The 11,440-nt window shown below is 40.8% G+C and overlaps 1 protein-coding gene across 1 annotated transcript; it reads left to right on the top strand.

The window, feature by feature from the left end:
* The first annotated feature begins 1,967 nt into the window (after positions 1-1,967).
* Positions 1,968-7,697, top strand: LOC139563643 (uncharacterized). Its single transcript, XM_071382486.1, has 2 exons — positions 1,968-2,201; positions 2,630-7,697. Exon 2 carries the CDS (start codon positions 2,850-2,852, stop codon positions 6,816-6,818), a length of 3,969 nt encoding a protein of 1,322 aa, XP_071238587.1. The 5' UTR covers positions 1,968-2,201; positions 2,630-2,849; the 3' UTR covers positions 6,819-7,697.
* Positions 7,698-11,440: the final 3,743 nt, after the last annotated feature.

Raw genomic sequence — 11,440 nt, 5'->3', positions numbered from 1 at the left:
CAACTTTAATGCAATAATCTTTGTGACAAAACGGTAGGTGTGAAAATGCAATGGAAACACATTAAACTTTAGATTTAGATAAAAAGTAAATTTTGTGTGCACTGTCACCACACACTGATTTTTGCAGAAACATAACTGGTGGGAAAATGCAAATATTTTCTTTATGCAGATTTTAGCATATTCAAATTACACTGTCACTAAATGAATGGAAACCTGGCTAGGTAGAAAGAAATGTATACCGGTATACAAAAAACATTTGCTTTCAGTAGCCTACATGCATAACTATCACTCCTTCCAGATTTGGACTCAATGCCAAAAATATCCTTGAGGATGGTTGAGTCTCCTCAGTGGTGATATATCTGATATCTGATATCTCCTGTGAGGCTTTGGAAACGCTTCTAACGCAGCGCTCCCCAGTGACTACTGCAAAGTGATTTCTGTGTTTTTTGTCACTAGTTTTAAGGGAATGAAGTACCACAAGTGAATTAGTTAATTTTAAATGCATTAACATGTTTTCACATTTTCATTAACATGTTTCACATTTTCACAGGGCTGTGCTCATCTCAGAAAATGTGCAACAGATTTACGCATATAAAATGGTGTAAAGTACTTAAGTTGTACTTTAAAATATATTTACTTAAGTCATTTTTTGGGGGCATCTGTACTTTACTATTCATATTATATTTATTTATTTAATAATTTTTTAACCTTTTATTTAACTAGGCAAGTCAGTTAAGAACAAATTCTTATTTACAATGATGGCCTACTGGGGAACAGTAGGTTAACTGCCTTGTCAGCTCGGGGATTTGATCCAGCAACCTTTCAGTTACTGGCCCAACACCCTAACCACTAGGCTACCTGCCACCCCACCTTTTACTTTTACTTCACTACATTCCTAAAGAAAATAATGTACTTTTTACTTCATACATTTTCTTTGACAACCAAAAGTACTTGTTACATTTTGACAGGAAAATGGTCCAATTCACACACTTATCAAGAGAACTTCCCTGGTCATCTCTACTGCCTCTGATCTGGCGGACTCACTAAACACAAATGCTTTGTTTGCAAATTATGTCTGAGTGTTGGAGTGTGCCCCTGGCTATCCGTTAATAATAAAAAACAAGAAAATGGTGCCGTCTCCTTTGCTTAATTTAAGTAATTAGAAATAGTTTATACTTTTACTTTTGATACTTAAGTACATAGCAATTCCATTTACTTTTGATACTTAAGTATATTTAAAATCAAAAACTTTAAGACTTTTACTCAAGTAGTATTTTACTGGGTGACTTTTACTTGAGTCATTTTCTATTAAGGAATCTTTACTTTTCCTGAAGTATGACAATTGAGTACTTTTTCCACCACTGGTTAGAATTAGTCTTTGTGTATGTATAGTATACTCTCCCCTGGACTGTATAGAATAGTGTGTCTATGTTCATACACTTGGCCTCCTCCTACTACCTGTCCCTTTGGGGTAAGCCTGAGGTCAATAAACCAACAAAGAAGCAACTTTGATCTCATCCAGTATCTATTTCCTGGTTACCTCCACCCACAGACAAACACAATGTAGAGCTGGCCTTACGTAAACAGTTCCATTTATTATCCTGTGATGTGAAGCAATTGCTTCTTATGTGACACATGCACATAGACAATCAACATGTCAGAAGACACCATCACCATGGCATCTTTATATCTTCCCCAGGCAGACTCACCATATCTTCTCTGCTCCCCTTGAGTCATTGCTTCACAGACGCTGCATTAATAAATTAGAGGATCGTATGAGGGGAGTCAGATGGTCATGAAATGATGCCCACAGCTCTCCTCTCTGGCTCTCTTCCCTCCTCTCTCATATACTGGGCTTCTAAATAAATTCTCAAAAGCCAAGCACCAACTGAATTTCCATGCAGCATCTGCTCTTGTCAATCCACTGCCAAGATGAGAGCTTACTTGAACTTGATAGTGGTTGTGCTGCCATCCTGTTAGAAGGTAACAGATTATTTTATTACAATAGTTAAAATGGATTTTCATTGTGTTCCATGGTGTTATTTGCCCCCTAGTGGAGCTTTCTGGTACTTAGACTGTACGCAAACAGGAAGTAGAGAATTCGTTCTGCACGCTTAGAAGCAGCTAAAAACAACGCTACGGTGCAGGTCTTTCAGTGTAGTTATTTCTTGTCACGCTTCAGCCTTGGAAAATATTTGTTTGTAAGTTCGATTCAAGCATTTAGCTAATGATGATAATCTTGTTATTGATAGAGTTTCTTACATATCAATGTTGGTTGGTTGCATTTACTCACAAATTGCAATGCCTTTCATGTATGATGCTAGCTGTATTACTTTGCTCGTGCGTCATGCAAACGAATTGTAAAATATACAATACTGTATTTTTGTTACTGTTTCTAGTGTAATATACCTTGTTATTCTACATAGATGGTTGTACATTATTAGAGTAATGAAAGGAGTTAGTCAATTACCATATGAGAAAGCAATTAGCTATATGGTTTGGCATCATGCCAGATGCATGGTACCGTAGCACGTGCTTTGTATTCATGCAACTTCAAATGTATAATGTACAGCTACAGTATGTTGGTGTGAATTGAATACTAAAGTATATTCTTTTCTGTGTTTTGCAGTTTTACAACATAAACGTTTTCAATATATTCATTCAAGAAAAGTCACGCCTTGGGAGTTTTATTGAAGATTTAGTTGTTAGCTATCTGTCTAGTTTTGCATGGGAACGCAACTCAAGGGCAGAATAGTAAAAAAAACATCATCACGGCGGGCTCAAGCTCAAGAATAACCACACACGGTGGTTTGTTTCTACATTCATCAGCCAACAAAGCCTCTGTTCCTATGGAAGACCAGCAGTCTACGGTACAACAACCAGAGCCAAGAGTTCGACAGAGAGAGATGGAGGAGCCTCTTCAGCACATTGGGACCAAGTCTCAATCTACAAGATCAAGGTCATCAAAACAGTCAAGCAGATCCTCAACGGCGAGTTCTGCAGCCATCAAAGCACGCGCCAAGGCAGACGCAGCGCGTGCACAAGTCTCCTATGCTGAGAAGGAAGCTTCTGTGATGAAGAAAAAAGCTGACCTCGAGGCAAGTTTATATGTTCTCCAATTTGAGAGAACAGCTGCTGCTGCATTGGCTGAAGCTGCAGCCTTTGAAGAAGCTGTAGGATCAGAACGCAGAGAACTTTACAAAGAGCTAGACACAGGGACACAGCCCTTAAGTCCAGTCCAGCGTACCTGTGAGTATGTGCAACAACATGCTAGGCCCTACTTTGCTGAACTTCCATTTGAAGTGGAGAAACAAGAGCTTAGTGTTGACCCAGCTACATACCATAATCCAGAAAGTAGCAAACAACAGAACATGAGCAGAGACTCTCCGTTCAAAAGAAATGAACAGCAGCATGGTGTAAATGGAAAACAAGCCCACTTCCAGTCACACACACAAAGCGTCCCTGAGTCACAAGTGGCACCAGACCTCATCAAGTACCTCCTACGCCGTGAGATGGTGAGTTCCGGACTCCTGAAGTTTGATGATCGCCCTGAAAATTATTGGGCATGGAAAGCATCCTTTCTCAATGCGACTAGAGACTTGAATTTATCAGCCAGGGAAGAGTTAGATCTAATTACCAAGTGGCTAGGGGCAGAGTCGTCTGAGCAAGCAAACAGAATTAGATCTGTCCATATTTTCAACGCAACAGCAGGGCTTAACATGGTCTGGCAACGACTAGAAGAGTGCTATGGTACACCTGAAGTGATCGAGAATGCACTGTTGAAGAAAATTGATGATTTTCCAAAACTGGCTAACAAAGACAATCACAAACTAAGAGAACTAGGTGACATTCTTCTCGAACTGGAGTGTGCTAAAGTAGAAGGGTACCTTCCAGGCCTCGCTTATCTGGACACATCTCGGGGGGTAAACCCTATTATAGAGAAACTTCCATTCAGTTTACAAGAAAAATGGATTGCACAGGGATCCAAATACAAGGAGGACTATCGGGTAGCATTCCCACCATTCTCGTTCTTCTCGAGATTCATCAGGAACCAGGCGAAAACTAGAAACGACCCCAGTTTCACCCTCTACACCTCAACTAACCAGGTGTCTATGAAAAGTGAGAAACCTGCCAGGTACAGCAGCAAGACACCTGTGACTGTATACAAAACCGATGTGTCATCTGAGCCCTCAGACCACCAAACCAAACCCAGTAAGACAAAGATAGAAAACCCTGACCATCACTGCCCGATACATAACAAACCTCATCCTCTTAAAAAGTGTTGTGGGTTTAGATACAAAACTCTAGATGAGCGCAAATCATATCTCAAAGAGAATGGAATTTGTTTCCGATGTTGTGGGTCAACTCAGCACAGAGCTAAAGACTGTAAGGTGTCAATCAAGTGCTCTGAGTGCGACAGCGACAGACATCTTGCTGCTCTGCATCCAGGCCCAGCCCCTTCAAATACAGACACTGCTACAGCAGAGAAAGAGCATGGCGGGGAGCAAGGTGACGATGCTCTTCTATCTGTCACCTCAAAGTGTACGGAGATCTGTGGTGAGGCAGTTAATCCAAGATCATGTTCAAAAATATGCCTAGTTAAAGCTTATCCGGCTGGGAAAAGAGAGAAAGCTGTCAAAATGTATGTAGTGCTCGATGAACAGAGTAACAAATCTCTGGCCAAGACAGAGTTTTTCAATCTCTTCAACATCAATGACAACTCTGCTCCATACACCATGAAGACCTGTTCTGGGGTAACAGAGACTTCAGGCAGGAGAGCCGTCAACTTCATGGTGGAGTCTATAGACGGACACATGCAGCTATCTCTCCCTACTCTGATAGACTGTGATATGATGCCAGACGATAGGACGGAGATTCCCTCCCCCGACATTGCGTATCATCATCCCCATCTGCAACCAGTTATGGACAAAATTCCAGCTGTGGACCCAGACGCTCCCATCCTCCTGCTCTTAGGACGAGACATCTTAAGGGTACACAAGGTACGAGAGCAAATCAATGGGCCCCACGACACTCCTTATGCACAGCGACTCGACCTCGGGTGGGTCATCGTGGGTGAGGTCTGTCTGGGAACGGCTCACCGACCAGCCAATGTTAACGTGTTCAGGACAAACATACTTCAAAATGGTCGCACATCCTATCTGAGCCCTTGCCCTGACATCATCCAGGTAAAAGAGAACTACAACAGCGTAGCTCAGAAACACATCTCTCCCTCTACAGTGCACTCGAGAGATCCAAGCACAACTGTGAACACAGACAACCTGGGATGTTCCGTGTTCGACAAAACACAAGACGATGATAAACCAGCACCATCAGTGGAGGACAAAGCCTTTTTGGACATTATGGACAAACAGGTTTTCCAGGATGATGGAAACAACTGGGTGGCTCCACTACCCTTTCGCCCCACTCGACGTCGCCTTCCTAATAACAGGGAGCAGGCCATAAACCGTCTCACATCACTTCGCAGGACTTTAGACAAAAAGCCTGACATGAAGCGTCATTTTATTGACTTCATGCAAAAGATGCTGGATAACGACCAAGCCGAACCTTCACCGCCACTAGAGGGAGACAAAGAATGTTGGTATCTACCCATATTTGGTGTTTACCATCCACAAAAGCCTGAACAAATAAGAGTAGTATTTGACTCCAGTGCTAAGTGTCAAGGCGTGTCACTTAACAATGTTCTGCTCAGTGGTCCAGACTTAAACAACACACTCTTGGGTGTCCTAATGCGCTTCCGCAAGGATTGCATTGCACTAACAGCAGATGTGCAACAAATGTTTTACTGTTTTGGTGTACGTGAGGATCACAGAGATTACTTAAGGTTTCTCTGGTATGAAGACAACAATCCAGATAGAAACATAACTGAGTACAGGATGAAAGTCCATGTATTTGGGAACAGCCCTTCACCAGCCGTAGCCATCTACTGCATGAGACGAGCAGCGCTACAGGGTGAGAAGGAACACGGATCAGAACCCAAGCAATATGTAGTGAGGAACTTCTACGTCGATGATGGGCTGACATCAGTAGCTACTACAGAAGAAGCTATCAACATTCTAAGAAAAACACAAGCAATGTTGGCGGAGTCCAACATGAAACTACACAAGATTGCATCCAATAGCAAAACAGTTATGGAAGCCTTCCCTATGGAGGACCGTGCAAAAGACTTAAAAGATCTGGACCTAGGAGTGGATCCTCTCCCCTTTCAACGGAGTCTGGGACTTTCCTGGAACCTGGAAACAGACAGCTTCTCATTCCAGGTGTCCCACAATGAGAAGCCTTTTACGCGGAGAGGCATCCTGTCCACAGTGAATAGTCTTTATGACCCCCTTGGGTTCGTGGCTCCAATAATCAATGCGAGACCCCTAGTGTCAGTGTCAACCGACCCTGACATGCCTGCCATTCTCACACCCTCAATGTTACTGACACAAAAGACCAGCGCTACCTCAGCCCCTTCTGGATACTTCAGCATGAACGACCTTCATGGAAAACAGTGGAAGCAAGTCCAGTGTCTCGCTGACACCTTTTGGAAAAGGTGGAGACAGGAGTACCTGACAACGCTGCAGAGACGTAGAAAATGGACAGCAGAAAAGCCAAATGTAAAAGTGGGAGACGTTGTCTTATTGAAAGACAGTCAGGCACACAGAAATGACTGGCCAGTTGGGATTGTGGTCAAAACCTTTCCCAGTACTGACAAAAAGGTTAGGAAAGTAGAACTAAAAATTGTCAAGCAAGGAGCTGCTAAGGTGTTTCTGAGACCAATCTCAGAGATTGTTGTTCTTCTTTCTGAAGCATCCTAGAGACAAAAGATAAAAATAGAAAGGACATTATTTGTTTCTTGATATGTTTTATTTCATAGTGGCACAATTTCATTATACCAGGCGGGGAGTGTGCTGCCATCCTGTTAGAAGGTAACAGATTATTTTATTACAATAGTTAAAATGGATTTTCATTGTGTTCCATGGTGTTATTTGCCCCCTAGTGGAGCTTTCTGGTACTTAGACTGTACGCAAACAGGAAGTAGAGAATTCGTTCTGCACGCTTAGAAGCAGCTAAAAACAACGCTACGGTGCAGGTCTTTCAGTGTAGTTATTTCTTGTCACGCTTCAGCCTTGGAAAATATTTGTTTGTAAGTTCGATTCAAGCATTTAGCTAATGATGATAATCTTGTTATTGATAGAGTTTCTTACATATCAATGTTGGTTGGTTGCATTTACTCACAAATTGCAATGCCTTTCATGTATGATGTTAGCTGTATTACTTTGCTCGTGCGTCATGCAAACGAATTGTAAAATATACAATACTGTATTTTTGTTACTGTTTCTAGTGTAATATACCTTGTTATTCTACATAGATGGTTGTACATTATTAGAGTAATGAAAGGAGTTAGTCAATTACCATATGAGAAAGCAATTAGCTATATGGTTTGGCATCATGCCAGATGCATGGTACCGTAGCACGTGCTTTGTATTCATGCAACTTCAAATGTATAATGTACAGCTACAGTATGTTGGTGTGAATTGAATACTAAAGTATATTCTTTTCTGTGTTTTGCAGTTTTACAACATAAACGTTTTCAATATATTCATTCAAGAAAAGTCACGCCTTGGGAGTTTTATTGAAGATTTAGTTGTTAGCTATCTGTCTAGTTTTGCATGGGAACGCAACTCAAGGGCAGAATAGTGGTCACCCAACTTGACAATTCTACAGTGGGGTAGATACTTTTTCTTGGAGATGTACATGAAAACGGCTTAAGAAGGAGAGTAGAAAAAGGTTCATTGTGCGCAACAGATGTTTGAAATGTAATTTCTGTATGTATAAATAGGTTTATTTTATCACTCTCCATTCCCAATCTCAAAAGGTTTTTCCAATCTATGAAAGCTTTTTTAAACATTCCTGCAGAAACAGGAAATGTGGATTATAATTCATGAACATTTCTGTAGGGGTTGAGACATTTTTCATTAGGGCAAATCACATTTCAAAGTGGGAATTACAAACTTCAGCTGCCTTTTTACTCAAATAGACTAGAAGTTTGCAATTCTCAGCAACAAAAGTGTGATAAAAAAATCTCACAGAGTATGTTAGGGAAAAGCAACTGCTCTTTGTTTTCTGACCATGAACAGTACAGGAAGTGCTTTCATCATCATAGGAACCAAAAGAACCAATCTCCAAAAGAAGGGCTCTAATGAGGTGAAATAATGAGGGGGAGAATCTTATTTAAAGACTGAAGTCATGACAACAGACCACTGCTTCTGGTTGCTGGAAGAGAGTCTAGAAGGAGTGAGAGGAAGAGGGAGAATTAGAGAGATTATGTCTGGGAGTGTGCAAAAGAAACTGTAGGCAAGGATACTTTTCTTTTTAGAACGTTTAAAATCCCAGAATAAAGGAAAGTATGATGATTTGCTTCTGGCATTCACACACTGAGAGAGAACAGTACCGTTACATAAGTGTATGCTTAATTGTGGATGCAAATGTGTGCCTGTCAGTCTGTGTTTTAATAACCATGACAACAGAGAAGGGAGCATCTGTTTCACACACACCTTGGCTGCAATGCAACATTAGCCATTCCTCTGTACGAAACACGTACTGCCCCCCCCCCCCCCCCCAAGACATTCACCATCAGATCCAACTTTCTAAAATGTAGGGGGAGGAGTAGACTGTTAATGTCAATGCAGAGTATCCACTGATTAAATATGGGCGCTTTTGCTATATGATTTCTTGCAAGTAAGGACTATAGGGACTAGTCCCATGAGGTCACAGAATTCATCAGTATGCAGCATGGTGCAGTTATGATCAGGCTAGGGTCATATTCTGTCTTAGAACTAGCACTCAGTGTTTCCTATGAACTATCTCTCTCATCTTTTAGCTGAGTTTAACAATGACAAATGCTGAACAGTGAGAGGGAGCACGCTTATTATAATCAAGTGACTAATGTAGATTCAGTTGGTAAAAACAAACTTTTGCCTCTTTTTTTCTGAAACAGATCACAGCTGGAACAGTTGAGAGGGGCCTGTTCAATCACTGTGACCCATTTTTGGGGATGAATAAAAACATATTATTCTCTTCACACCGCAATAATACAACCTTGGATTTGTGGGCTAAACTGTTTACAATGTTTAACAAGCTACATTAGCTTTCAGTTTTTGGCCAGTTTTTTGTGTGTGTTCAAGTTCAGTACAGAACAGTATCTCATGAGACTCAGATGGCCATCATATCTTGATCAGTCTGCCTCCCTCTGCACTGAGTCCTTTTGATGGGAGTACTTCAGCTCTCTATGACAGCCACGCTATTCAACACATGTTCTGTAAGTGTGATGTTAGGGTAATTCTTTAACACACCAATACATATTGTGCATCTGCTTCCACATCCTACCAGAAAAGAGAAGATCACAGCTGGAACAGTTGAGAGACAAGACTAGCATTTCCCCCTGTCACATTTTAGACCATTTCTGGGTTCTTTCAACTACTAACACTGACAGATTTAGACTGACATACACAAACACAACACAATTGAATGAAGTAATGTTACCATGGAGTTCAAATAGTGTGCCTGAAGATATCAAAGTCTTGAACATTTACTGCCTGAGCCTTTTGGGGCCTGTCTATTGACTTCATGGAGTTTCTCCCATCTGCCTTCCAGAGGTTTTAGCTCCCATTATCATCTAAATTATTAAAAGGCTGACTGACCTGGCCATACTATTGTTAATTCTCTTATGTATGTGGCATTTACAAAATAAAACATCTTTAGGAAATGTTAGACAACGCTTACTGCACAGAGCAAAGGTCCACAGCTTCCTCAGCTGAAACCATGGATCAAACAGCAAAGAATCTGACATGATTACACACTTTGGCATTAGGGTTCACAAACTGCAGAGGCCTTACGTAAGCTTATACAATTGCAACACATGCATTTTACCTGTGTGCTTTCATATTGATGTGTAGGGTGCATCATTGTGCATGCAGGCATGTGAGTGACAAAGTGAAGCAATCGTACTGTGTGTTCACTTTCAAGATTTTACAATAAATATTTACAATTTGGGGGAACCACACTAAAGTTGCTACTGTAACTTTGTGACCCAATGGCTGTGTTGTGCCAGAGTTGCAATATTTCCTTAAGCATGACTGAAATCTCTGTGCAATGCAAGGGATTCCAGCAGTATATTAACGTATTCAATACACCACAAGTTACAAATAATGTTATGGCAATTGGGTCAAGAACTAACATTCTACAAAACGTACAGTAGCAAATGGGTAGAAGGAACATTAAATTATATGGATCACACATCACCTCACATTAAATGACACATCACCTTTGTTACTGCTTTATTTAATCCTCCTCATCCACTTTGGGACATAAGGCTACCTTCCACTTCTTCCTGTCCTTGGCGACATGTTAAGACATCACTAACCTCCGTACTATGAAGAGATTGCTCCTACAGTAAATCCTCCCCTTAAATATTTCAGAAGGGTATTTTATTTAAAAGATGGAGTAAGGGCATGAAACATTGACTGCCACTGTCTAATGTGCAGGAAGTTCGCTTAGATCCTATACTCATCCCTGATAATTACACACATCATCCCCTTCGCTGCACAGCTCAGGCCTCTGGGCTATTAATACATGTTCTGGACCCACACAGGCAGCAAAATTCTGATCTCTTTTTCACTAATTTATATTTTGACCAATCAGATCAGCTCTGAAAAAGATCTGATGTGAAAAAATATGATGTGATTGGTCAAAAATAAACGCAGTGTAAATGCAGCCACAGGCTTGTTTGCTCTAATTAAAACCATGTTTAATGTCACAGCTAAATAGAGTTTCGGTATGTTAGCTGATGGTCGCTCTCCCTCTCATCTCTATTAATTTCCCTTTTCTGCCTCTCTCGCTCCCTCTTACACTCTCTCTTGCTCCCTCCCTCTATATTACTTTTCTCTTTCTTGGTCCGTCCCTTAATGCTTCACGGGAGAGATGGCCCCATGTGGCACCTGGCAGAGAGAGTGAGAGAATGTGTGTTGGTGTGTGAGTTTGTATGCCAGTGTGTCACTCTGTATATCATTTTTGGCAATGATTTGATATTTCTTCAAAGTTCAACAGTTGAAGAGTTGCTGTGCACCGCATAAAAATAATAAATAGTGTTAGACTGCAGTGGTTGCACACTTTGCAGTATTTTTTCACAACTGGAAGTTAAGTGAACTACGTGAGTAAAACTTGTGTCTGTGATAAGAAGACCCCTTCTCAACTCAAATACTCTCACATATCAATTCCAGCAACATAATTACATACATAGATTATAACACTTGAAACGATTGTCATAAATGTTATTCCAATCCATATATGTAGAGTAAATATCTTAACACCAATACAATAACTAAAAGGATAACTGACTTGCGGCTTTTTGTTTTTAAGACTGCATTTCTTTTCTCTC

Source organism: Salvelinus alpinus, chromosome 34 (assembly GCF_045679555.1).
Source record: "Salvelinus alpinus chromosome 34, SLU_Salpinus.1, whole genome shotgun sequence".
NCBI lineage: Eukaryota > Metazoa > Chordata > Actinopteri > Salmoniformes > Salmonidae > Salvelinus > Salvelinus alpinus.
This window is presented reverse-complemented; position numbering and strand designations above follow the sequence as displayed.

Bases quoted from the DNA above. Each gene is read 5' to 3' on its own strand.
- LOC139563643 (XM_071382486.1), top strand. From the start codon at position 2,850: ATGGAAGACCAGCAGTCTACGGTACAACAACCAGAGCCAAGAGTTCGA.